We start from the raw sequence: 26,739 nt of genomic DNA, 5'->3' as shown, positions 1-26,739 counted from the left end.
GCTGGACCAATGACACCAGCTCTGTATCTGGACACGATTCACATCATAGTTGGACTTGACAGCAGATGGGAGAAGATAACAATCAAACTTCTTCCTTGACATTGGCAATATCATGGCAAGAGTTATGAATTGTTGAGAGTGCAAAAGAGTGACCTGCATTGACTATGAAGCCACTAAACATTTGTAAATGCAGCTGCTGCTGATACAGGTCAGAAACCGCCTCCTACATTGGAGATGATGATTTTAAAGTAGTCAGCACATTGGAAAGAGTACTGAGGAAGAAATAGACTCAGGCTCTAATCTGACCTCTGTGAACTTTGTAACAAGTTAGGAATTCTTTGGAGATTCAGTTTACTCACATGAGAAATATGGAAATAATAAAACAACTGCCCTGCCTGACACATTCAGTCCTATTGGGAAGATGAAATAAATTAAGAGACATGAAAATGCTGAAAAAGTGGTAAAGCAGATATAAAGCATTATGCTTACTGTGATGAAAGGAGTGGGTCTCTTGCTTACTCCCCTACCTGGAAATAAGCGAAGGCCAGGTGATCCAAGGCATCCTCAAGACTTGCCTCATCCTCTGTCTTCCATTCTCCATAAGAGCCTCGGAAGAGACTGACGGCCTCCTCCAGCCATGGAATGGCATGGTAGTAATCCCCCATGTCATAGGCCACCTGCAGGGAACATAAGTACCATCACTAAAGTTGAGTCCACAGGTAGAGCAAGAAAATAACAATGCAAAAATGTGAGGGGCCTTTGAAACCCAGGAAGGCAAGTTTTCTTTCCAACTCATTTAAGTTAAATATGCTAAGCATCTATTATATACAAGACAACATTTAAAAAATTTATATTGTACTTCCTTGGTAGTCCAGTGGTTAAGAACCAGCCTGCCAATGCAGGGGACACGGCCCAGTCCCTGGTCTGGGAGGACTCCACATGTTGAGGAGCAGCTGAGCCTATGCGCCACAACTGCCAAGCCTATGCTCTGGAGCCCATACTGCAACTACTGAGGCCCACATGCTCTAGGGCCCATGCTTTGCAACAAGGGTATATGTGTGCTCAGTCGTGTCAGATTCTTTGCGACCCCATGGGCTGCAGCCCACCAGTCTTCTCTGTCCATGGAATTTTCCAGGCAAGAATACCAGGGTGGGTTGCCATTTCCTACTCCAGGGGATCTTCCTGACCCAGGGATCGAACCTGCATCTCTTGCATCTCCTGTATTGGCAGACACATTCTTTACCACTGCACTACCTGGGAGGCCACTGCAATGAGGGGTCTGCAGGCCGCAACTAGAGAGTAGCCTCCACTTGTCACAACTAGAGAGAGCCCAGGGGCAGCAACAAAGACCCAGCACAGCCAAAAATGGGAGGTGAGAAATACGAACTGAACTAACTAGAATCTGAGCAGAATGGCACGATTACTTGAAAGAAATATGTATGACGTGCTGTGGAGGCATAAAGAAAGGAGGAGACTTGAGAATCTCAGCAAGCTTCATGGAAGAAGTGCCACCTAAAGAATGGATATATTTAAGTGTAACTGATTCATTTGCTGTACTGAAGAAAATAGCACAACACTGTAAATCAACTATAATCCAATAATCCAATAAAGTAAAGTCGCTCAGTTGTGTCCGACTCTTTGCGACCCCATGGACTGTAGCCTACCACAATCTTCCATCCATGGGATTTTCCAGGCAAGAGTCCTGGAGTGGGTTGCCATTTCTTTCTCCAGAGGATATTCCCAACCCAGGGATTGAACCTGGGTCTCCCACATCGTAGGCAGACTCTTTACCATCTGAGCTACCATGGACGTTATACTCCAATAAAAAATATAGAATTTAAGAAAAAAATGCCATCTGAGCCATCCTTAAACAAGGAAAAGAATTTCAATGAGCAGAGATTGGGATGAAGGGCATTTTATGATGAGTGAATGGTAGAAACAGAAGCCAAAATCAAGAATGTGTTCAAATAGTATTGTGACTATAGTCTAAGGCAAAGTGAAGCAGGGAATAAACATAAAAAGGCTATATGGGCTTCACTAATTAGAGTTGTGACTGTCACGTTTTTAGGAAGATATCATTGGGAGCAATGTGACTAATGAATTAAATGCATTTATTTAATATTTACCGTGTTTATAATGTACGTGGAGATTCCTGCCTTAAAGAGCTTGCAATCAACCAAGGGGCACGTGAGTAAACCAGTAATTATGATACAATGCATTAGACACTTTAATGAAGGTGGACACTGGAATGCTATGAGAGCTCAGTGAATAGCTCTCATAGCTCGTTAAATGTCAGAAAATGGGGACTATGGCAACATGTACTAGACATAGCTCCTGTCTCCTAAGAGCTTACAGTTAACTAGAATACCAGACCCGCAGGTGGAATTTCCTGGAAATTGATGTCAGAAACAGCATGGAATTATAGAGTCACAGATTTGGAAGGCCTCTTGCAAAATGATCTAATTTAGGCATAATTCCCCACAGGCAGAAAAACAGCAGAACCTGGAGATACTGCAATTCTGCTGCCCAAACAGCAAGTTCATTCCTATCCCCCATCTGCCATTAGCCTGCTGTGTCATCTTTCTGGTCCTTAAGTTTCCTATTTGAAAAACATTAATTTGAAGAATAACCAAAAAATGACTGATTTTTTCCTGCTAAGTTAACAATTTAATTAAGATTTCTATGAGGAACTTTAAGTCTTAGCAACATGGCAGACAGGTAACTGGAATCCATCCCTAATCACAAAGACTTAGAAATTTTGAATAAAATATAAAAAGTATTTAATCATATATTTTCTAGAAAGATTGGGAAATATCCAAGTACCAGAAATAAAAGAGAAGCTGAAAATCCAAGTAACAAGCTGATGAGCAGATGCTGAAGCTGCCTGGGATGGGGTGGGGGTTAGTCCTAGTAACCTCCATACTTAGTAATCTGAGGTTATAATGTCCACAGGAGGACAGTACATGAGCCTTTGTAGACCTCAAAAAACTTAAAAACTGGATTTAAGACACACTCATAAAACTGAAACCCATGAAAAACTACACTTTAAGGGAAAGAATTGACCAGAAAAATAATCTATCCACTGCCACAAGGAGATAAGAAAGTTGGTTTGTTTCTGTCTGGTTTCAATTCAGAGAAATAGATAATGGAAACAACCTAAGTGTCTATCAATAGATGAATGAATGAATAAAATGATACACACACACACACACACATAATTCAACCATTAAAAAGAATGAAATCTTGCCATTTGTGACAACATGGATGTACCTTGAAGCATTATGCTAAATTAAATAAGACAGAGAAAGACAAATATCATATGATTTCACTTACACATAAAATCTTAAACAAAAAAAGCAGAAACAAAAACCCCCAAGCCCATAAATATAGGACCCAGATTGCTTGCCAGAGGCCAGGGTAGGGTGTTGGTGAAATGAATGATGGGGGTCAAAGGGTATTAACTTCCAGTTATAAAATAAATAAGTCATGGGGATGTAATGTAGAGGGGGAAAAAGAAAGGACTCTAAGACTAGTGATACCACAGAGTACCTGAAAGAAGAAAATCCAAAACTTTATGAAGGGATATTCCCACAATTCTGGGCAGAAAGACTCTATTTGGGGGGTGGGGGAGGAATCCTGCTAAAAATAAGCTCATGATCAAACATGATAAACTATGTCAGGAAATAACAGACCATGAGCGAGAGTCAACTGACACAACAGTGGAACAGAAGAACTAGACAATTAAGCATTTCAGAAGAAAAGACTGATCTGCTTTAAAATAATCAACAGAGGAGGGAATTGAGGGCATGTAGATAAAACAGACTTGTCTACATGTTAATAATTATCCACGTTTATTCTTCAACCCAGGTATTTAACCAAGAGAAATGAACACAAATGTCCACAGAAAGACACATCAATAAAGCAGCAACGTTATTCCAGCTGATGCTGGAAGTAAATCTAAGAATCCATCAATATGAAACTGATAAACAGTTTGTGGTGTATTCAAACAACAGAATACTATTCAGCAATAGCAAAGAATGAACTACTGATAAATGCTGCAGTCCATGGCGTGCTGCAGTCCATGGCGTCGTAAAGAGTCGGACACGACTAAGCGACTGAACTGAACTGATAAATGCAGCAACATGGATAAAATGTCACAGATACACGGTGCTAAGTGACTCAAGAGCACTTACTATTTGGTTCAGGACAGTGGTCGCTTGGTACCTGGGCAAGGGGAGAATAGAAAGGGTTGGGGTGGTGAGAAGGAAAAGGAGTGGGTGTTTGGCTATCTTTACATTCTTTTTTAAAAATCTGGAAAAAAAATCTGAAACAAATACAGCAAAATTTGAACATATATTCCATCTCAATTATAGATAAAATTGCTTATTTTATGTGTACTTTTATTATATTTGAAATGTTTTATCTTTCAAAATAAGTAAATACAGAAATGATGATTGTCAGTGAGACTTTCAGGAAATGACTTAACTGAAGTTTCAACATATGGTTTTAGTCTCAGAAAAGCCTCACTAAGGAAGCATATATTGGTACCAAATATGGAACTGTTTTAACTGACTTCATTTTAAATTAGCCATGAACATGATGATTGAGCTTGATTCTATTAGGATCTCAGAAAAGGAAAAGTTATACATGGAGAGGCTTAGGGCAACCCACTCTGTGTTAATTTGGAGGATGTAGTCTCAAAACTTGGATTTAGGACACATGAGGCCCTCTCTCAGATTGGCTAACGAATACTGCAGGGGCTGGGGAAAATTCACTTTCCTGCAGTATGCATCTTCAAAATTAAAAAGGATTTACTCCATTACTTCCTGGGCAAAGCTAACAAAGAGTATATTGTAAAATAACCTCAAGTGTACTCAAAACTTCTGAACAAAGATCAGTTAAATATCTCACATGGAAGGTTCCTAAAGTCTATTTTCTCAAACAATTTTATAGCAATGTGGGGTTAGTTCTGGCTGCATCACTTGGATTGTGGGATCTTAGTTCCCTGACCAGGGATTGAACTCATGCCCTTTGCAGTGGAAGCATGGAGTCCTAACCACTGGATCACCAGGGAATTCCCAAATGGTTTGTTTTTTGGCACTACTTTAATTTAGTATCTCTAAGTGGCTAGGAAATGTTGCAAGGGATTTCATAAAGTCCAGGAGGCTGAGTTTCCATGATCTTACCTTCACATCACCATCTCCTTTCCATTCCTGCATCCTTTGACCTTGCTTCTCCTTTCCAGTTGGCTGTCCATCTACTGGTGGAGTGCTATGGTTATGGTGACCAAAGGGCTATTTTGCCCAAGATAGTCCCATTTTATGTCTGTCAGCCTGGCTAATAACACTTCCTTCACTCTCAAGAGTGTCTTAAGTATGTGATCACCCTAGCTATTACGGAGACAGCATGGGATTCAGAGTTAAAAGACACAGGTTCAAAATTTAGTTCTACTTAAACTTGTGTAACCTTAGGCAAGTCATTTACCCTCTCTGAACCTCAGTTTCTTCATCTCATCTGAAAATGGAGATAATGCCCAACTTCCAATTTTGCTGGCAGAATTAGAAATATGTATTAATAACAGCAATCAGAGTAGAGTGATTTTATCCCCTAGAAAGAGAGCTGAGCAATCTGCCCTCTCTCTGAATACCATTACCTTGCCAACTTGGAAGCAGTCATCCCCGGTGAGGGAGAAAAGCCGCCTGGGACTGTACAAGTCAGTGACAGCAGAGCCTGTGACTCTCTGGAAGACGCCTCGGGCAAGTCCCTTCACATTGAGCATGTACACATCCTGCAGCCGCATCAGGGCCCTTGCTGCTCCCTCGAGGTCCTCAAAGGCTGGCAGGTCCTGCTCCACCCTCTCATAACCATCCTTGAGAGCTGTGGAGGTCACGAAAGTGTCAATCCACCACTCAAAAAACAGGCGGTGAGCATTTGATACAGCAAGTCATCATCACCTTAATTACTATAATCACTAAGCTCATAATATTTTCATGAGCAAAGATAATGTTTTATCTGATTTTGTTCCCAGGGTAATAAAATCTTCTGAATGAGGAATAAACATTTCAGAGTAAAAACTAAGCATCTTTATCATGTTGTTCCATTCTATCTGTCTCCGGGAGTCTTGCCTTTTGAGGGGAAAACTTTTCTTCTTCTTAACTTCCCCAAAGTCGAGAAACTTCTTCAATTATGAAAATGAAAGTCACTCAGTCGCATGTGACTCTTTGCGACCCCGTGGACTATACAGTCCATGGAATTCTCCAGGCCAGAATACTGGAGTGGGTTAGCCTTTCCCTTCTCCAGTGGATCTTCCCAACCCAGGGATCAAACCCAGGTCTCCACATTGCAGGCAGATTCTTTACTAGCTGAGCCCCAGGGGAAGCCTTTCAAGTACAAAGTAGAGTAAATTAGGAAAGTGATCTTACTACAGATAACACTGTAGTGGCAACTTAATAAAACAGAAATTAATAGACAACATCACTTTTACACATATGCAAATGGGATGATATAACCTATAGTTCTTCACAGGATTGGAGTGAAGATCAAATGAGATAATGGAGACACTTCCCCGGCAGTCTAGTGGTTAGGACTCCATGCTTCCACTGCAGGGGACATGGGTTCACTCCCTAGTCAGGGAACTAAGATCCCACATGCCATGCAGTTTAGCCAAAAAAGTATTTTTTAAAAAATGAGATAATGGATACAAAATTGCTTTATAATTATAATTGCATAAACATATTAACAAAAGAACCTAGTTCTTTGTAACAGAGCTAAGGAGATCAAGTAATACCTACCCACTTCATTATCCTTCATCACATCCCATCAGAATCTCTCTCCTTTCCACTGAGTCAGGAGATAGAATCTTCTCTTACCCTCCAGCCCTCCTCCTCATTACCTCGGATGTTCTCACTGGCCTCCAGACTATGTACCACATTCTTCCAGTCAGACTGTAGGCGTTTGATGAGAGTAAATGCAAGCAGAGGGTTAGACACAGGGGTTGCTGAATCTTCATGTAAAGATAGCACCTTGTGATAGAATCTGAAAGAGAGGGGTAGAATGACCTCACCCACTTATACAAGCGCTCTACCAAGTGAAGGCACATTTAGAGTAGCTAAAAATGAAATGCTGAACCCCTTGAGACTCATGTAATATTCTAAGCAACACGAACAAAGAGGATGAAAACTATCAACACAACAAAAGTAGGTTCACTCATTTGTTCCTTCAAGTCGGTCTCCATTGGTCAATTACTATATGTCAGGCATCATGCTAGATGCTCCAGACCCAAAGGCAAGAGAGGGTGGAGCTCTCAAGGAGGTTACAGATAAGAAAATCTTTTTTTCTCTCATTATTCTATAATCAAAACTTAGAATCTGATAGAAGCTTAAAAAACATTGTTGAATTAATTACGATAACTGTGGTATGTGCTATGAGAGAAGAGAGCATATAATGCTATGAAATGCTCTGGCAATCTGTAAGCAGGGCATCTGACCCAGGAGGGAGTTAGACGGTGTAAGGGAGGACTTTACGGAGGATACGGCACCTAATCTGAGTTTGGAAGGACTGGTTAAAATATTGATAGCTACTACTTATTGAGCCCTTACCATGTACTAGGCATCCTGTTAAGTGTTTTAAACATATTGTCTCATTTAATTCCTCCTGCCCCAACTGCTCAGAATAGATATTATCACGCACGTTTTACAGAACAGAAAACTGAAACAAGGCTATGCTGTTGGTAAACAACAAAGCCAGGAATGAACTGAAGCCTGGCTGACTCTGAAGCTGGGGTTCTTGACTGATTTTGCCATACTGTTTCCCATGGAGTCAGAACAAAGAAGGGAGGAGAGTGGGTTTTTTGAGCCAACAGGGACCAATGTATCTAAAGGCACAGAGGCTTGACATATATTTAATCATTCAGTAAGTCATTTTCTAGAAGTCAAACTCCATGCTGGAAGCTGGGGATAAAAAGGCAAGACAGGGTCCAATGATCAAGAATTTCATGAACAAGAAAATAGCTGATTTCTCATCACTTTTTTTTTTGGCCACATCGTGCAGTGTGTAGGATCTTAGTTCCCCAACCAGAAACTGAACCTGGGCCACATCAGTGAACCAGGTAATTTCCTCTTATCACCCTTTTCCTAAGTTCAATATATATTTCTATGAAAGAATGAATGAAATATATTCTTCTATGAGCTAGGTACAAAATTTTGAATAAGACAATAACCTTGATCTCAAAACATTTGAGATCACAAATAATTACATTACAACCCCAGATGCAACCCCAGATTTAAGAACAAAGCTTAGAAGAAAGTACACAGATCCGCCACAGCAGATCACAGTAGGTATCACAGAGGAGATAATAAACTGAGACTGATGGGTAAAAGCAAATAATGAGGAAGGGAGAAGGAGGTCTCCTTCCAGGAAGGCAGAGACAGTTCAACATGTGTAAAAGTACAGAGAGAAGCAGTAGGGAAATTACAAACTGTTGAGTATTGCTGGAGCACGCAGTGTATTAGGAGGATGGGGAGACTAGACTGGAGAAGCAAGGAGTAACTCATATACCTTGCTGAGAAATCTGGGTTCTGCCCTGAGTGCAATTAGGAGTAGCAAAAAGTTTTAAGTGAGAGTGGGATGGACTATGATATGTTACATATAGAAATCTGTGAGAGGGTGAGGAGAAGGGGTTAGAAGTGGCAGGGTTACTACCAGAGCAGAAAGACCAGTTAGGAGGCCATTTCAAGGCTGTAAGCAAGAGATAGGACAGTCTGAACCAAAACAGTGATGTGGGGGCAGAGAATGGAATGGTTTCAAGAGATATTTAGGAAGCAAATCATACAGAAACTGGTGAAGGTTGTAATGGGGAATGAACAGGTGTGTTACTCAGCATGCTGCCAACCTTTCTGGTTTACCAACGTTTGCAGTAAAGGGGCAGAAATGTAGGGGCCAGAAGTGATGATCTTTTTCATTAATTTCTCTCCTTCTCAATGTCCTATAAGAGTGTTCCTACAATTAAGAGAGAACTGTTTACTTTCCTGGCATACTATGGTTATCCCATTTCTAATTCCCTACTGGGATTTATATTATTGAAACTTATTAGTTACAGTAAGACAGACTTAAGAGTTTTGTCCTGCCCTCTAAGACTTTTTCCCTTTGTTTTAAACATTATTTTCAAAAACAATACAATAACAACAATAGAAATAAAAGAAAAAGTGTGTGGTGCAAAGTGAATGTATGAAGAGCATGTGAGAATAGAAGAATTTTCTGGCCAGAGTGGAGGACTTCAGTGAGTCGAAAGGGATGGAAGTGAGGAATAGAGGGAGTGGTGGGGTGGGGGGAAGGTGCAGGATTTCAATCCCTTGAAACAGTCTGACTTAAGGATTTCTCAAGGGTGAGGCCTCAACTATAAACACAGCCTGAAACAGAATAGTTGCTTTGGGTAGAGATGCTTCTAGTGAGCCAAATATTCAATTCAAGCATAAACTAAGACAAATAGTCTGCTCCTGGGTGCCCCAGGGAGGAAACAGGAAGCCTGTTAAGTCCCAGGATATCTCTGATCCCCAAGACAGGGGGGGTTTAAAATTAAACCTACTCAAGGGTTTTAAAACTAAACCAGCCTCCAGGGTGTAGGACTTTTTTTTAATACCCATTATTTTCTGCTTCAGCTCCATATGGAACTACTTAGTGAAAGATATTCCACTGCTAGACGAAAATACAAGCCGAGACTCAGGCTTGAGTTCAGACTGAAGGGTAAGTGTCCAGGGACAACTGAGGCTGAGTGGCAGGGATTCTACAAGACAGTTGCATGGAGAGGAGCTGGGAGGAGACGTGAGAGGTATCCTACCCAGCCTCTAGCTATCCCTCAGTTTCCTCTCCTATAAAATGGTAAACCTGGTCTAGTCTAGAAGATCTCTATGGATGCTTTCGGCACAACCATTCTGTTCTTTCTTTCCATCACCTTTTCCACAATTGAATAAACAAACTCCTCATCTGGTGCTTGAGACCTAATGTATCGGGTTGGCCAAAAAATAACATCTTGATGGAAAAACCTAAGCGAACTTTTTGGTCAACCCAATATAACAAGCCTCGGAGGAAACTGAGGTGCAAAGGAAGCATGGCAGAGGGGTGAAGATCAAAGGTACCATCTCCTTGTTCTCTTCACATCCCACTTTGTATTACGGCGTCAATTTATTTAGGACAGAGGTTTGATCTCTACTGAAGAACATAATTCAATTCAATGTTCATGTACGTCATCTTTCTGTCACACAAAGAAAAAAGAAAAAACCTATCAATAGATATCTGAGGCTGGTTTGGAATCCAAACGTTGGCCCTGTGCCCAGCCTCTAAGCCAATAGCTGGTTTTTAGAGACCGAGTTACTGGACGCTGAATTCAAACCTCAGGGTTTCCTAAACAGCTTTTTTGCTTTAACAAATGCTGCTGAGAGTGGAAAATCAGATCCTTTCCTTCAAGAATCTGCACATAAAAGCTGCAACCCAATCCCTGTATTAAACATAGCCTGGGACAGGTTACCCAACCACAATACATGGGCTGTTTTAATTCAATATGTTTTTCCTTTGGAATTCAGAAATGGCTTTGTATCAGTTCTCCTGAGACATTCTGAATGCTTAATTCCTAGCATAGAAGTCATTGCTGATGATACTACTTTCTAAATCTTGGTACTTTTTAAAAACTGCAACAACAAAAGAAGCTAGGGGTTAACTATCTAAATATTATATGATGAGTATACATAATACTATATTAGTACATAGCTATATATATTGTAACTAGTATAATTTTTATTCATCAATTTGGGGAAGGGAGTATAGTTTCAATATCAAAAAATATTTAATTTCTAACTAAAAATTCAAAGAATTATCAACTTAGGCCCCTTAGAAATAACATCTCAAGTTACATTAGATTACCATATTGCAAGTATAGGAAAATGAGCAGGAACTGCCAGAATTCTTGTTTTAAAAAGCAAATATTTCACCAGGTTTTAGAGCAGTGACTAGAGAACAGACAGTCTCTAAGTTATCAAACTAAGCTTTCTGGAATTAAATGTTCATAAGTCATATGGGAAGAGACTCTAGAATTTTTCTGAGTCTTTCTTTTTTATTATCTGGGCTCTCACAATCCTAGCTACTGTGTAGAACCAAAAGTTGTGTCTAGCTTCACCAGCAAGTCTTAAACAACAATCATAAAGAATTAACATTTGTAGAGCAATTACTACTTTCCTTTATATGGTAGTTAATGCTTCCAACAAACCATGTTGGTAGGTACTATTTTTATCATCATTTTACAGATTAGGAGACTAATTCTTAAAGAGGTAAAGGAACTTGCCCAAGGTCAGAGCCAAGCATTCTAACAAACGTTACATTCCTGAATCCAGACTCTTAACCACTAGGTACTCCAGCTGCCCATTAAACCTCAACAGCTATGGGGCTTGGTCAGCATCCTGGCATATCATACAAAGCAAGCAGTAGGGACATTATAGCGTGATAGAAAGAAACAATCAAAGGAACTATGTCCTAGTCCTAGCTTTGCTACTTACTTTTTGCTGTTGTTTAGTCACTAAGTCATGTCTGACTCTTTGTGGCCATATGGACTGGAGCCTGCCAGGTTGCTCTGACTGTGGGATTTCCCAGGCAAGAATACTGGAGTGGGTTGCTACTTCCTGCTCCAGGGGATCTTCCCAACCCAGGGATCGAACCGGTGTCTCCAGCATTACAGGTGGATTCTTCACCACTGAGCCACCAGGAAGTCCTTGCTACTTACTAGATTTTATAATCTTGGATTACGGTACTTCAATTGTAGGTTTCACACTTTTAAATGATTTCTCATTTGCTTACAAGAGTAATACAAACCTATTTCAAAACACTGTGTGAGAGAGAATCAAATGAGATAAGGTTTGTGCAAGACCTCCCACTGTGACAAGTGTGTGACAATGGCAATGGTGAGACGATGGTAAAGGAGACCGGCATGCAGGTTGGCGGGGGGAGTTCTAGCCAGCCACTCGGATCAACATCCCTAGCTCGCTCTTCTGACTCTATTCCCTATTAAGCCTGGCATCAGGATTCTGACCCCCATCTCAATCTGAGCCACCCAAATAAAGAGATTAGTAGTATGAGAACAAGCACACAGGTAGCAGGGAGCATGGTGGTGCTTCAAATCAAAGGAAAAAGTCTCCTCTATTTCCACCAATGAACTTGGACTCCAATGAATACGGATTATGAACAAAATGAATTTTTTTTTTTTTGGTCACACCATGCGGCTTGCAGGATCTTAGTTCTCCCTATCAGAGATTGAATCCTGGCTCCCACCAGCAGAAGTACAGAGTCCTAACTACTGGACCATCAGGGATTCCCCAAATTAAATTATTTTACTCTGTAAATATGGGTCCACAGAATACCAGGCAACAATGCTACTCCAAAGAATGACAAGAATTATTAAAATTATCATTTATTGTTATAATTGGGCTTCCAAGGCAGCGCTAGTGGTAAAGAATCCGCCTGCTAATTTGGGAGACGGGCAGGAGACTTGAGTTCGATCCGTGAATCAGGAAGATCCCCTGGAAAAGGAAATGGCACCCCACACCAGTATTCTTGCCTGGAAAATTCCATAAGCAGAGGAGCCTGGAGGGCTATAGTCCATGGGCCGCAAAGAGTCAGACACAACTAAGCAACTGAGCACAGCAGATTATTATAATTAATATACATGTATATACACTATATAGTATATGTGTGTGTGTGTGTATTATCAAGCTATTTTTGGCCACACCATGCACCTTGTGGGATCTTAGCTTGTGAGATCAAACTAACAGTAAATTTAAACAGACATACAACTGCTTATATACAAGCTACATGCTTAACAGCATGTACCCAATTACATCATCATTCAGTTACCACTGAGTCACAAACAAGATCTCTCACACATACTTCCTCACACTCACTGACTCTTCTACATGGGCTCTCCCACATAGCCATGGTGGCCCTCACACCTTCTTCCCATATGCCCTGGAAGCAGTATTACCACCACATGCACTCACTCATAGTTTTATAAGCAGCACACTGTGAGATAACCCTCTGTTGTCCCAGCTCAGCTGAGGGTCACAGGATATTTACATAGCATTAAATATTCAAGTAACTATATGGTTACACCCATTTCTCACTTTGTGAGTTTCTCAGTTTCCCAAGAGAAGGTGCACAGCACATATTCATACCACGGTGTTATATCCACTCATTTATCTTTCACTGTTTGAGAGAGTCAATACATGATTACCGTGCCTCAGTGTTCCAAGTCTTACAGTAGAGTTTGTTGATTGTATTTTCAGTTTCAGTTCAGCTGCTCAGTTATGTCCAACTCTTTGCGACCCCATGGACTGCAGCACATCAGGCCTCCCTGTTCATCACCAATTCCTGGAGCCTACTCAAACTCATGTCCATTGAGTCGGTGATGCCATCCAATCATCTCATCCTCTGTCGTCCCCTTCTCCTCCTGCCTTCAATCTTTCCCAGCATCAGGGTCTTCTCAAATGAGTCAGTTCTTCACATCAGGTGGCCAAAGGATTGGAGTTTCAGCTTCAGCAACAGTCCTTCCAATGAATATTCACGACTGATTTCCTTTAGGATGGACTGGTTGGATCTCCCTGCAGTCCAAGGGACTCTCAAGAGTCTTCCCCAACACCACAGTTCAAAAGCATCAATTCTTCAGCGCTCAACTTTCTTTACAGTCCAACTCTCACATCCATACATGACTACTGGAAAAACCATAGCTTTGACTAGACGGACCTTTGTTGGGAAAGGAATGTTTCTGCTTTTTAATATGCTGTCTAGGCTGGTCATAACTTTTCTTCCAAGGAGCAAGCATCTTATAATTTCATGGCTGCAGTCACCATCTGCAATGATTTTGGAGCCCCCCAAAATAAAGTCTCTCACTGTTTCCAATGAAACATTTCCCCATCTATTTGCCATGAAGTGATAGGACCGGATGCCATGATCTTAGTTTTTGAATGCTGAGTTTTAAGCCAACTTTTTCATTCTCTTCTTTCACTTTCATCAAGAGGCTTGTTAGTTCTTCTTCGCTTTCTGCTGTAAGTGTGGTGTCATCTGCATATTGATATTTCTCCCAGCAATCTTGATTTCAGCTTTTGCTTCATCCAGTCCAGCATTTCTCATGATGTACTCTGCATATAAGTTAAACAAGCAGGGTGACAATATACAGCCTTGACATATTCCTTTCCCGATTTGGAACCAGTCTGTTGTTTCATGTCCAGTTCTAACTGTTGTTTCTTGACCTGCATACAGATTTCTCAGGAGGCAGGTTAGGTGGTCTGGTATTCCTATGTCTTTAAGAATTTTCCACAGTCTGTTGTGATCCACACAGTCAAAGGCTTTGGCATAGTCAATAAAACAGAAGTAGACGTTTTTCTGGTTGATTGTATAGCAAAACAGTATTGGCTGAGCATCTAGTAGTATGTGCTACACTCAGCATCTCCAAGCATCAAGTATGGTTTTGCCCAGTGGTTTTGTTTTCCTGCTGTCAAATACTTTCATACACATATACATCTCAGTGACAGTATTTAGAATTCTTATGTGTGTGTAAAGAGAAGACATCTCAGATTAACAATCATGATATTACAGACTCCAAGCTCTTAGAGGGCAGGGTAGGTTCTTGTTCACCATTCTCTCCCCAGTGCCTGGAACAGTGCTTGGTTCACAGCAGACACTCAAACATATATGTTGAATGAACTGATAAACCCGAAGCATTATTCCTATAGAGACCTGGACAATTACTTGGCATGACATCCATAGGGTCGTGCCCCCCAGTCACAATGACATGTAAATCTCATACATAGTCACAGAATGTCCCCCCATACTAAACATCAGTTCCCTGGGTCACATGGTCAACACACGTGTGGCTACAGTGTCACCGTATTCTCTCCGCTTCACTCTCTCAGGGTCGCTGTGTCTCTGTAACAGAACCTGGGGGCTCACACAGCTTGACTCAGTACCTTGTGAAGCTCTACTCCACCCCACTGTCGCTCCACCGCACGTTCCCACAGCGGACCAACTTGGCGGTGTGAGGCTGGATGGGGGTGCCGCTGCGTGTGTGCGAGGCACGGAGTCTGAGGTCCTACGCAGTGTGACACGGTGTCTCGGGGTGCCCCTCAAGATGACGATGGCTCTGGGGAATCACACTGGGCCACGGTACCTTGGTCTCCAGGTTGGACACCACGCCCGAAGTCCCAGCAGGGTGACCACGAACCTGAGTTACCCCCGGCCCTGCGGTACAAAGTCTGGGCCTCGTCCGTCCTCCGAGACTCAGTCTCTCCGGCTCACACCCCGCCCCCCGGTCCCCTCACCTGGTCAGGTCCCGCAGCCGCGCCTCCTCCCCGCGCAGGTAGCTCCGCAGCAGTCCCAGCAGCCGGCGCTCGGGCGCCAGGGCGCGCGCCACACTGGTCAGCGCCGAGAATGTGTCCCCGCGCGCCGCGACCTCGGCCGGGTCCCCTGCCCGGAGCGCCAGCACCGCCAACAGCGCCGCCAGCCGCGCCGCGGGGCCCATCGCCGGCGCTAGCGCGCGTCCTCTCCGAGCGTCTCGCCGGGCACTGCTCTCGCCGCTCCGCCCCCGCCCGGCCCTGGGCCCCGCCCCCGACTCCTTGCTAACCCCTCCTCTCGCTCTCCACCCCCACCTTCCTGCCCCTCGGACTGCATGTGGGCTGCCTGCAACCTCAGTGTCCCCCGCCGTCCCCCAATCACATCCCTGGGGAAGCGTTTCCACTGTGCCTATTTCACACTTGGGGAAATTAAGGCAACGGGTGTGGTGAGGAATGAATTCATCAGTCTATGGCTGTACAACGTCATTCAAAAATATTCACTCCCTGGATCAAGGGGTGGAAATACAGAAACATCCCTGGATTCTGATGGACAAATCAGGAGAGTAAACGTTGTGGTATGGTAACAGCGGTGTGAAAAAAGAGCTGTGACAGACCAGCGGGGAGGAGAACACGCAGGACCTGACGTCTGAACTATCTTCAAAGATGAGTAGAATTTTGACCGGAGGTAAGGAGGGTGAAGGCCATTAGGGTCAGTGCGTGACAAATCTAGGACCTACAACCGAAACTTCTGGGGTCCTAGGTCATTGCTCTGCAATACATACCCATGGTCATTTAAGCAAACAAAAGTATTGTTAATCCTACTACTTACCCTTTCCCCCTCTTTCCCAGGCAATGTTGATTCACTCATTCATTCATTTAACAAATATTTAGCACATGTTCTACTGCAAGGGAGGGATGGGCTTTCCTGGAGAAGGTACTTACGTATACCAAGGTTTGAAGATGGAAAATAGTTTGAGTTGCAGAAATGGTGAGAAATTCCTTGGGGCTGGGACTGTCAGATTGTGAAGGGGTTTTGCATGTCATACTAAGAAATTTAGGCTGTTCACTATGAAAATCCAGTGGAAACCTTTTCTTTTTTTTTTTTTAACCTCCGTCTCACCTCCCTCTGCATCCCACCAGTGGAAGTTTTTAAGGGCATTAATAGTCGTCCAGTGACTGAGCAAGGTGAGGGAATAAAACCCAGTTATTTAGGTCCAACATGAGACAGCTCTGACAGGATCTAGTCCTCCTGCCACATAGACCAAGGCTTTGTCAAGCTTCTTTGACCTCTTCCTCTGCCCTTTCTGCTTTTCCTGTGCTTTCACAGACCCTGATCCCTAGCAATATCTTGCACTTCAAGCATCATCTCAGCATCTGCTTCTGGACAACCCAACCTGTAACAGCAACACAATCAACATACACAGCTGATAAGTGTAGAGCAGTAACCTGAACCCAGGTGGTCTGGGTGTGGGTACCGTTTTCTTAATTGCTACCAGAGGCAGATTTACCATGAAGCTTTTGAAGCTTAAGCTTCAAGGCCCCTAACTTACACAAATCCTTTCGAATACCCTCAGGATTGAAGGGTGGCAGACCCAACATTATTTTCTTATTGTTATATGTATTTGTAAAATTTGCAAAATAAAGGTATTTTAACCACAATTGTTTAAGTTTTCTCTTTCCACTCTGACTTCTTTATCAGTTCGGTTCAGTCGCTCAGTCGTGTCTGACTCTTTGCGACCCTGTGAATCGCAGCACGCCAGGCCTCCCTGTCTATCACCAACTTCCAGGGTTCACTCAGACTCATGTCCATCGAGTGAGTGATGCCATCCAGGCATCTCATCCTCTGTCGTCCCCTTTTCCTTCTGCCCCCAATCCCTCCCAGCATCAGAGTCTTTTCCAATGAGTCAACTCTTCGCATCAGGTGGCCAAAGTACTGGAGTTTCAGCTTTAGCATCATTCCCTCCAAAGAACACCCAGGGCTGATCCTCAGAATGGACTGGTTGGATCTCCTTGCAGTCCAAGGGACTCTCAAGAGTCTTCTCCAACACCACAGTTCAAAGGCATCAATTCTTCAGCGCTCAGCTTTCTTCACAGTCCAACTCTCACATCCATACATGACCACTGGAAAAACCATAGCCTTGTCTAGACGGACCTTTGTTGGCAAAGTAATGTCTCTGCTTTTGAATATGCTGTCTAGGTTGGTCATAACTTTTCTTCCAAGGAGGAAGCGTCTTTTAATTTCATGGCTGCAGTCACCATCCCCTTATGGTGGCAATGTTGGAATGGCTAAGGGTCTGTATTTGCAACTGAGTAGTCACTCCAGTACTGTTGCCTGGAAAATCCCATGGACGGAGGAGCCTGGAAGGCTGCAGTCCATGGGGTTGTGAAGAGTCAGACACGACTGAACGACTTCACTTTTACTTTTCACTTTCATGCATTGGAGAAGGAAATGGCAACCCACTCCAGTGTTCTTGCCTGGAGAATCCCAGAGATGGGGGAGCCTGGTGGGCTGCCGTCTCTGGGGTCACACAGAGTCGGACACGACTGAAGCAACTTAGCAGCAGCCGCAGCAGCAGTCATCTTAGCCTGCTTTCTGCTCATAGAAGGTTGAGCATTGTAGTAGGAAGAATAATGCCCCCCCCAAGATGCTAATGTCCTAATTCCTAAAGCCTGTGACTGTGGTGCCTCACATAGCAAAAGGAAATTTGCAAGTGTGATTCATTTAAGGATCCTGAGATGCCCCAGTTACATATTCACTTATTTGACATCAGTATGGGCTCATGAATTTCACTGAGTGAATTATAATTCATTACTTGCTTATTTTGAAACTCAAATTGCCCTAGAGTTGGCCAGTGGTAGCCCCTGAGAGACTTCACTTTCACTTTTCACTTTCATGCATTGGAGAAGGAAATGGCAACCCACTCCAGTGTTCTTGCCTGGAGAATCCCAGGGACGGGGGAGCCTGGTGGGCTGCCGTCTATGGGGTCGCACAGAGTCGGACACGACTGAAGCGACTTAGCAGCAGCCCCTTCAATATGGCTCCTGTGTCCTTTTGATATGTTCCCTTTTTTCCTTGAGGACTTCCATACTTTATTACTTCCAAGATATTCCAACTTGTCTGTACTTTCCCTTCTCCTGTCCTGGAATCAAGCATTCCCCCCATGAGCCCTGCTTGTATTCAGAAACCAAGATCTGGGTGCTAGGTATGCTCATTGCAACTGGAATGTCTCTGCTCCCGGGTCCTTTTGGCAGACAGAACTAGATAATTATATATAACTTTGTTAAAATTAAAAATTGACATATATATAAAAAATTGAGATATAATTTACATATGATATATAAAATTGAGATATATATAAAATTGAGATATATATAAAATTGAGATATTTGAGATATATATAAAAATTGAGATATATATAAAAAATTGAGATATAATTTACATATGATAAAAATCCACATTTTTAAAGTGTATAATTCATTTATTTTTACCATAGTCACAAGGTTGTACAACCACCACCACTATTTAACTCTAGAACATTTTCTTCACCCCCCCCAAAAAAAATACCCATTAGCTGTTACTCTATCCCCTTCCCATGTGACAAACACCAATCTACCTTTTGTCTATATGGATTTACCTACTATAGGTGCTTCATATAAATAGTTTCCCTTTGATATTATTGAACAGTAAATGAAATTATTTCCTTAATTTCACTTTTTTAGATTGTTCAGTGTTAGTATATAGAAATACAATTGATTTTTGTATACTGATCTTGTATCCTGTGACTCTACTGAAATTACTTATTATGTCTAATCGTGTTTGTGTGTGTAATCCTTATGATTATATACAAGAAAGATCAAAACATTGGAAAATGAAGTTTATTTCCTCCATGTGAATCTAGATGCTATGTCTTTTTTACTAATTTATCAACACTTTGCTAGAACTTCCAGTGTAATGTTGAATAGAAGTGACAAGAGAAGATATCCTTGTCTTATTTCAGATCCTGGAGGGATAGGTTTCAGTCTTTCACCATTAAGGATGATGTTAGCTGTGGGGTTTTTGTCAATGCTTTAACTAGGTTGAGGGAGATCTTTTCTGTTCCTAATTTTTTAAATGTTTCTGTCAAATATGTTTTCTGCATCTATTGAGATGATCATATGGTTTTTATTTTTTGTATTAATATTTTTTATTATAATGATTGATTTTGTTTGTTAAACCAACATTGCACTCTGGGATAAACCTTGTTCTTTGTTGCTGGATTCAGCTTGCTGTTTGTGCTTCACTGAACTTCTCACTTGGCTTTTGTCAAATCTGGGAAATATCCATATATTATTTCTTCAAATATTTCTTTTTCAAAATCTTCTGGAATTATGATGACATAAATTAGGTACTGCATCACAGGTCATTAAGGCTCTGTTCATTTTTCAAAAATCTTTTTCCCTCTGTTTTTCAGATTAGATGATTTTAATGGATTTATCTTCAAGTTCAGTGAGTTGTTCCCTTATCAGGTGTATTCTGCTGTTGAATAAATTGTGAATTTTTTAGTTTGGTTTTTGTATTTTCATTAGGCTCCTGTTTATATCTCTTCTTTCTTGACATTTTCTACCTTTCCATTCACTTCAAGAGCGTTAACCTTTACTTCTTGGAGCATTTTATAACAATCTTCAATCATTTAAACATTTGTGTTATCTTTTCCTTGACATTTGTTGATTGTCTTTTCTCATACTAATGGAGATTTTCCTGGTTCTTTATATGCTGAATAACATTGGATTAAATACTAAAAATGTTCAATGTATTCATGCGTGCTAAGTTGCTTCAGTCATGTCTGACTCTTTGCAACCCTATGGACTATAGCCCTGCAGGCTCCTCTGTCCATAGGGATTCTCCAGGCAAGAATACTGGAGCGGGTAGTCATGCTGTCCTCCAGGGGATCTTCCCGACTCAGGGATTGAATCCATATCTGTCTTATGCATTAGCAGGCATGTTCTTACCACTACTGGGTTTCCCCAGTGGCTCAGATGGTACAGAATCTGACTGCAATGCAGGAGACCTAGGTTCAATCCCTGGGTTGGGAAGATTGCCTGGAGAAGGAATGGCAACCCACTCCAATATTCTTGGCTGGAGAGTTCCATGGACAGAGGAGCCTGGTGGTCTATAGTCCATGGGGTTACAATGAGTCGGGCATGACTGAGGAACTAACACTTTAACTTTCATACCTCCAGTTACCACTAGTGCCACCTAGGAAGCCCCAGACATTTTGAATATTATGTTATAAATGTCTAGATTTCATTTAAATCTAACGGATAATAGTAATTTTTTTTCACTGTTTGTTTTAGCATGTAGCTCACCCAGTTTGATTCAGAAGTACTGACCTGCTTCTGTGGTTCCAAAATGTCATCCAGTTTTCAAAGTTTCTGCCATGTTATTCAGATTTGTCCCAGGTGTACGCCACCCAGTGGCCAGTTTCAGATCTGGACAGTGGTCTATTCCATACCCGGTACCCAAGTACATGGTATGCTATTTGGCATCAGACTGATGCTTGCACAGTTCAGGGGTGAGGTCAGAAACTATGGGCTGTTCTCCTGAGCTCTTCCCTCTCTTGTGATTTCTCTGATACTTTCCAGTCTTTTGAAACCCCCACTTTTGAGCCCTCTGGCCAAAAATCTTGGAGGTTCAGTTCCTCTTCTCTCCTGTGTATTTTTCATGTGTCTGGGGCCAAGTCACAGGAGGATAGAGGGAGGAAAAAATTCAACAGGGGTTTACCCCACCCTACTGGGATTGTTGAAAGAAAAAATTACAGCATTATTTTATGTGGTTTTAATGTGCACGAATAGAATACATAAGATAACTTAAGTGCCGTCTATGGGTTCGCACAGAGTCGGACACGACTGAAGCGACTTAGCAGCAGTAGCAGCAGCAGGCACTCACGACCACCACTTCCATTGCGGCCCATCACTGCAGGATTGCCTAGTGGGTGGGGTGCAGGAGGACAGAGAACAAAAGGTAAAAAACAAGTGGATGTTACCCCCCACCCAGCCCCTCCACATCAATGTGAGGGTCCTCTTTCCCTGTTCTTGAGCCAGAGCTAGAGGGCTTCCCCTGTAGCTTTCCCAGTCCTCACCCTGGGGTCCACTTACAGATTTAAGGCTACTGAGGATCAAAAAGAGGAAACTCACTACCAGTTCAGCAGTGCTTCAAATTCTGGCCTTTCCCCCCAGTCTGACTACAGAGTCCTCAAATGCCTGCTCTATTCTGTCTAGATTTTATAGCTGCATTCAGTGGGCAAGACATCTTCCAACAAACAGAATTTCCTACATTATAACATTTTATTTTAATTCTGCATCACAGAGAACTTTAAGTCACTCTAAATAACAACAGGGTTCCAAGTTTGACTAAAGCCAAACTGAATTTTAACTAAATTATATTACAAAGACAAATAATTATGTGACAATAGAATCGATCTTTTCCAAGGGAGCTAAGTTTGTGAGGTTCAATTTTTGTTCCTGTTTGGTATTCAGCAAGGTGTTTTTGTTTGTTTTTTTACTTGCATTATTACACAATTTCTATTTCGGAATGTTAAAAACTAAAAAATGATGTTAGCGTTAAAGAAATGTTACTATTATTTTAGTTTTTTTAAGTGCAAAAATAGAAAGTTAAAGAAGAAATAAAAGGATTGAGGAAAAGATCATGACTTTCAAAATAAATATCAAGGCAGATAAGAGAAAGGCTTTCCCAGAAATCATCATCAGCTTCATGTCATGCCACTCTCCCCTGCTCACTCCACACCAGCCATGTTGGCCTTTGGCCTTTTCATTTCCTGCTCCTGCCAACCTCTTTCCTGATTCATGGGTAATTTCTGACTAACTCCTACTCATCCTTTGACTCATTTCCTCAAGAATCTTTCATTTGCTTGCAGATTAGGGTCGAATCCTCATAATATTCAAAGCGCCCCTATATTTTCCCTTGGTAGCACTTATTACAATTGTAATTTCTTTTTTATATAATTCATGTCTATCTATTCCACCAGAGCATAAGTTTCATGTAGGCAGGGCTGTGCTTAGCAGAGTACCAGGCAATAGTGGGAACTCATTTAAAAAGAATGAATAGAGCAAATAGAGCATTCAAAATAATCCTACTACTTAAGCTGTTTATTGAGGGTTCTCTGTGTGACGGTCCTTTGCCAGGTCTTTTCTAATATTCATCTCCTTTATCCTCACAATAAGCCTACAAGGTATGTATTGTTCCTTTGCATTTTATGGTTGGGAAAACCATAGTTCATTGAGATTAGTGATTCAGCAGCAAGATGGCAAAGCCTGAAATTGAACCCAGGGTCTCCAGTTCTCAGCTGAGTATTCTTTCCACTACATCATTACTTCAGGTGCTCATTACCAGCTCCTGGCTCAGTCTCCCTTCAAGAAGCGTTTCTGGGACACTCATGTCTCATTCTCTTCTCCTTTGTGTTATGAAAGGATTAAACCAATAGACTGATGTTTCTACAAGTGTGGTCCACAGTACATCTGCTCCAGAATCATAAGGGGGAAAGTGGATGTGCTTAGAAGACATAGTGCTGCCAGACTCATCGAATCAAAATGTAGGAGAAGGGGAGGCGAAGTCCAGGACTCCTTTTTAACAGGCTCATGAGGTGATTCTTGTGCACATTTAAGTTGAGAACGCTTCCTTAGGTGATTTCCAAAGTTCCCTCCAGCTCTGACAGTCTTTTCTTCTAAGACATTGAATTTGGAGGCCAGGCTTCTATAGCCCTATCATATTTTCCAGAGCTGTGAACTCAATACATACTGTTTTTCGTAAATGAATACATTTGAATTTGGAAGACAGATTCAAGTGCCTGCTTGGGTATTTACCAGCTGTGATTCCTTGGGAAAATGACTTCACCTCCTGAGCCTTAGAGTTATCATCTTTTAAGATGGAAATCATAACAACAACCCCTATTTTGGCTTCTAGTAGTTGGTGTGGAAGATAAATTAAATCATGTTTTTCAAACCTCTTGTGATTCCAAGTTGAAGAACCACTACGGGTATAAAATAGACACCAAGAGAGGTTACTTCAGTCCTTCAAATTTGCAGATGGCCGTTATAGCTCTTTCAAATGGACAGAATAGGGAGTGTATTCTAACACAAAACAACCACTACATCTCTGAGAATTTCCTTGAAAAGACCCTACTTGCTCTTTTATAGAAACCCAATTTTTTTAAGAAACCTGAGGTATTCCTATAGCGCCCCCTGGTGAAATTTAGAAGCCAATTCAAACCCATAATCCTTGTCAAACACTTGTATTTGCTTAGAAACAAGATTAATTTCTCAGTGTATGTATCTCTTCTCCAATAGACTAGGAGATTTTTAAAAAACTATTTATTTATTTATGGCTATGCTGGTCTTCGCTGCTTTGCACGGGCTTTCTCTGGTTGTTGTGAGTGGGGTCTACGCTTTGCTGCTGTTAAGGGCTTCTCATTGCAGTGGCTCCTCTTGCTGGTGAGCACAGGCTCTCGGTGCGCGGGCTTTGGTAGTTGCAGTACGTGGGCTCAGTCGTTACAGCACGCGGGGTCTAGGGCGCGCAGGCTCAGCAGTTACGGCTCACAGGCTTAGCTGCTCCATGGCTTGTGGAATCTTCCTGGACCAGGGACTGAACCCGTGTCCCCTCCACTGGCAGGTGGATTCTTATCCACTGTGCCACCAGGGAAGCCCTTAGACTAGGGACTAGCTTTTTGTGGAGTGTCTCTTTGTCCCCAGAGCCTACCACTCATCCATTCATTCATTTAACCATTACTGAGCATCCATTGTGCCAGGTGCTGTTCCTGGTAACCAGCAATAGAGCAGAGGAGCCAGATGACTTCCCTGTCCTCAGAGTCCTTATGGCAAGGATGAGAGACAGACAAGTAAACAGTCAAGAACAACGATGACATATGCCATGTAGGGGGAGGTCCAAAGAACTATGGTAGCCATTTGGCTAAAAACCAATGAACAGTTTTGAGAAAAAAACACAGCACATGGAGGGATGCATGGCAAAAATGAGGCATGAAGTAAAAGCAGGAGCCAAATGATGAAGGGCCTACTCTTAAGTTTACTTTTACACTAAGGTCAATGGGAAGCAACTGAACAGTTTTAAGTAGAGGAATGATGCAATTAGATTTTTGTTTTTTAAAGATCATTCTGACTATAGTGGGAAGAACTGATTGGAGGAGGCAAGGCCACAGGTAGAAAGACCAGTTAGGAAGCTGCTGCATAATCCAGGTGAGAAATGAATGTTTAGTTAGGAGGTAGGTGTACATGGGAAGCTTTAAATGTATGGGTAAAATTCCATGTCTTTCTCGGAGTCGTAGGTACAAAAGTATTATATTCTTTATATTTTACACTTAGGTTACATAAATTCTTTAGTATATATGAAGCTATTCATTTAAAGTCAAAGAAGGGGACGACAGAGGATGAGATGGTTAGATAGCATCACCGACTCAATGGACATGAGTCTGAGTAAACTCCAGGAGTTGGTGATGGACAGGGAGGCCTGGCGTGTTGCGGGTCCATGGGGTCGCAAAGAGTCGGACATGACTGAGTGACTGAACTGAACTGAACTGAAAACTGACAAAATAATATCATATGTGTGCGTGTATATATGTACACATAGATAAATTTAAAAATTTGGAAGGGAAGGACACAAAAAATTCAAGAGGAGGATGGCCTCTGAGAAGGCAAAGTAGACTATAAAGACAGCCATGATCCTTATTCCTCCCTGTATCCACACCCTTTATGGTCTGAGCTTGCATCTCCCTCCATTAAGGAGTCAATTTCCCCTTATTATTTTCTTTAGCCAATGAAATACAACAAAAGGGACAATGTGCCAATTTTGAGCCTAGGCCTCAAGAGGCCTTGCATGCTTCAGTCCTGTCTTTTGGAACCCCATGTAGGCACCCATATGAACAAGTCTGGGTTCACCTGCTGGAGCATGGCAGAGCTTGGCTGACCCAGCTGAGACCATCACCCAGGCGACTTGACTTGGCAGCTGACCTTCATCTGATAAGTGAACCCAACTAAGACCAGAAGAACCAGCCTGCTGATCCCAGTCCAAACTTCAGAACTGTGAGATATATAAATAATTGTCTTAAGTCACTAAAGTTGTGGGTAGTTTGTTTTGTGGCAAAAGTTGACTGTTATAGAACTGGCGTCTGAAATGCTGCTTTAAAAAAAAAAAAACACACAAAATTCATGGCATTGGCTTTGGGATCAGGGATGGGTGGAGATTGGAAAACTGGCAAGTAAACAGTGAAATCTGGGGAAATGAGAGGAAATTGTGACTGGCTAGAAAAATGGTAATCTGTGTTTTATAGTGGCAAAACAATTGGCAAAACTGTTGCCTGTGGTAACTAGGGGAAGATGGGAGAAAATACTAAAATTTTGATTCAACTAAGGAAATTTCTAGGGAGAATGTTGTGTCAGTTGGGTGCTCCCAACTGGGTGTGATAACCTTGTAACAGGAAGAGAGGTATGAATTAAAGAAAGAATTGGCCTGCCTGAAACATGAATTTAGAGAAAAGAGAGAGAGCCAGGACTTACTATGTTAAAAAATAAAACTTCATCTTGAAGCTCTCTAGCCAGCGAAGAATTCTTATGGGGAAATATAGCCTGGAGATGTGACTCATACCAAAGGTGTGGCTGTAACACACTTTGTAAAGACCTTTGAGAGAATTAAAGTGATGTCTAGTAGACTCCTAGACAAAAAGACTTCTTGAAATCTTAAGAGCAATATCCATCGAAACCTAATGCCAAAATAGCAATGATAAAGTTGAGAGATGTCTCAAAAACGATTGGGTGAATGTGGCATTTGGAGTATGGAGTAGACTACAGTCAGATACATAGAAGACCCAGAAAAATTTTAAATTGGTTACACATGTGAGAGTATCATCAACCTGAACTAAAAGGGACTTAAATAATTCGAATTGCCACTCAGCTGCCAATATGAGCCACTTCTTCAGAAGTAGCCAAGGAAGGTGATGGACAAAGCATAGTCCAGAGGGCAGAGCAAGAAGCACAGAGATCAATAGACTAGGGAAGTATCCCCAGGGAGCAGAATTTAGGCCTCAGCAAGGAATACTCCCTCTCCCAGGAGAGGGGACCTGACAAACTTTGTCAACTTGGAGTCCAGAACTGCCTCTGTTTAAGGATGACTATGTATCTCTCATGCTTTTCCTTCTTGAATAGAAATGTCTGCTGTCTTTTAAATACATAGGTATCAAGATCAGAAAGAACAACATTCATCAAGTCACCTACAAACCTGATGTAGATTGTAAGATCCTAGACTTCCAGCCTGATGACATAACAGCAAGAGACTTTTAGGGGTTCTGAAATGGACGTAAGCGTATTTTGC

The 26,739-nt window shown here is 41.9% G+C and overlaps 1 protein-coding gene and 1 long non-coding RNA gene across 5 annotated transcripts in view; one reads left to right on the top strand and one right to left on the bottom strand.

Moving 5' to 3' along the window:
* P4HA3 (prolyl 4-hydroxylase subunit alpha 3) overlaps positions 1 to 15,606 on the bottom strand; it is a 72,699-nt gene extending 57,093 nt beyond the window's left edge. Inside the window, exons 1-4 of one of the 3 annotated variants that reach the window (XM_006073307.4) lie at positions 15,354 to 15,605; positions 6,893 to 7,035; positions 5,654 to 5,877; positions 528 to 677 (exon numbers count right to left, since the gene is read on the bottom strand). In XM_006073307.4, coding sequence (XP_006073369.3) covers positions 528 to 677; positions 5,654 to 5,877; positions 6,893 to 7,035; positions 15,354 to 15,553 — 717 coding nt within the window. In that variant the 5' untranslated portion in view covers positions 15,554 to 15,605. Of the gene's footprint in view, positions 1 to 527; positions 678 to 5,653; positions 5,878 to 6,791; positions 7,036 to 15,353 lie in introns of those variants that run through there. The other 2 variants (XR_328843.4, XM_044929381.2) reach the window with 2 other exon arrangements.
* A 78-nt stretch (positions 15,607 to 15,684) lies between these two features.
* LOC123329748 lies at positions 15,685 to 26,739 on the top strand. 2 transcript variants are annotated; one of them, XR_006545309.2, is made up of 3 exons: positions 15,685 to 16,050; positions 25,283 to 25,454; positions 26,602 to 26,739. It is a non-coding gene; the product is annotated as an uncharacterized LOC123329748 (long non-coding RNA). The 2 variants fall into 2 exon arrangements; XR_006545308.2 differs by lacking the exons at positions 25,283 to 25,454; positions 26,602 to 26,739 and adding an exon at positions 16,693 to 16,999.

The sequence above is a fragment of the Bubalus bubalis genome, chromosome 16 (assembly GCF_019923935.1).
Source record: "Bubalus bubalis isolate 160015118507 breed Murrah chromosome 16, NDDB_SH_1, whole genome shotgun sequence".
NCBI classification, from domain to species: Eukaryota; Metazoa; Chordata; class Mammalia; order Artiodactyla; family Bovidae; genus Bubalus; species Bubalus bubalis.
The sequence above is the reverse complement of the archived record's forward strand: the minus strand, read 5'-3'. Positions and strand labels throughout refer to the sequence as shown.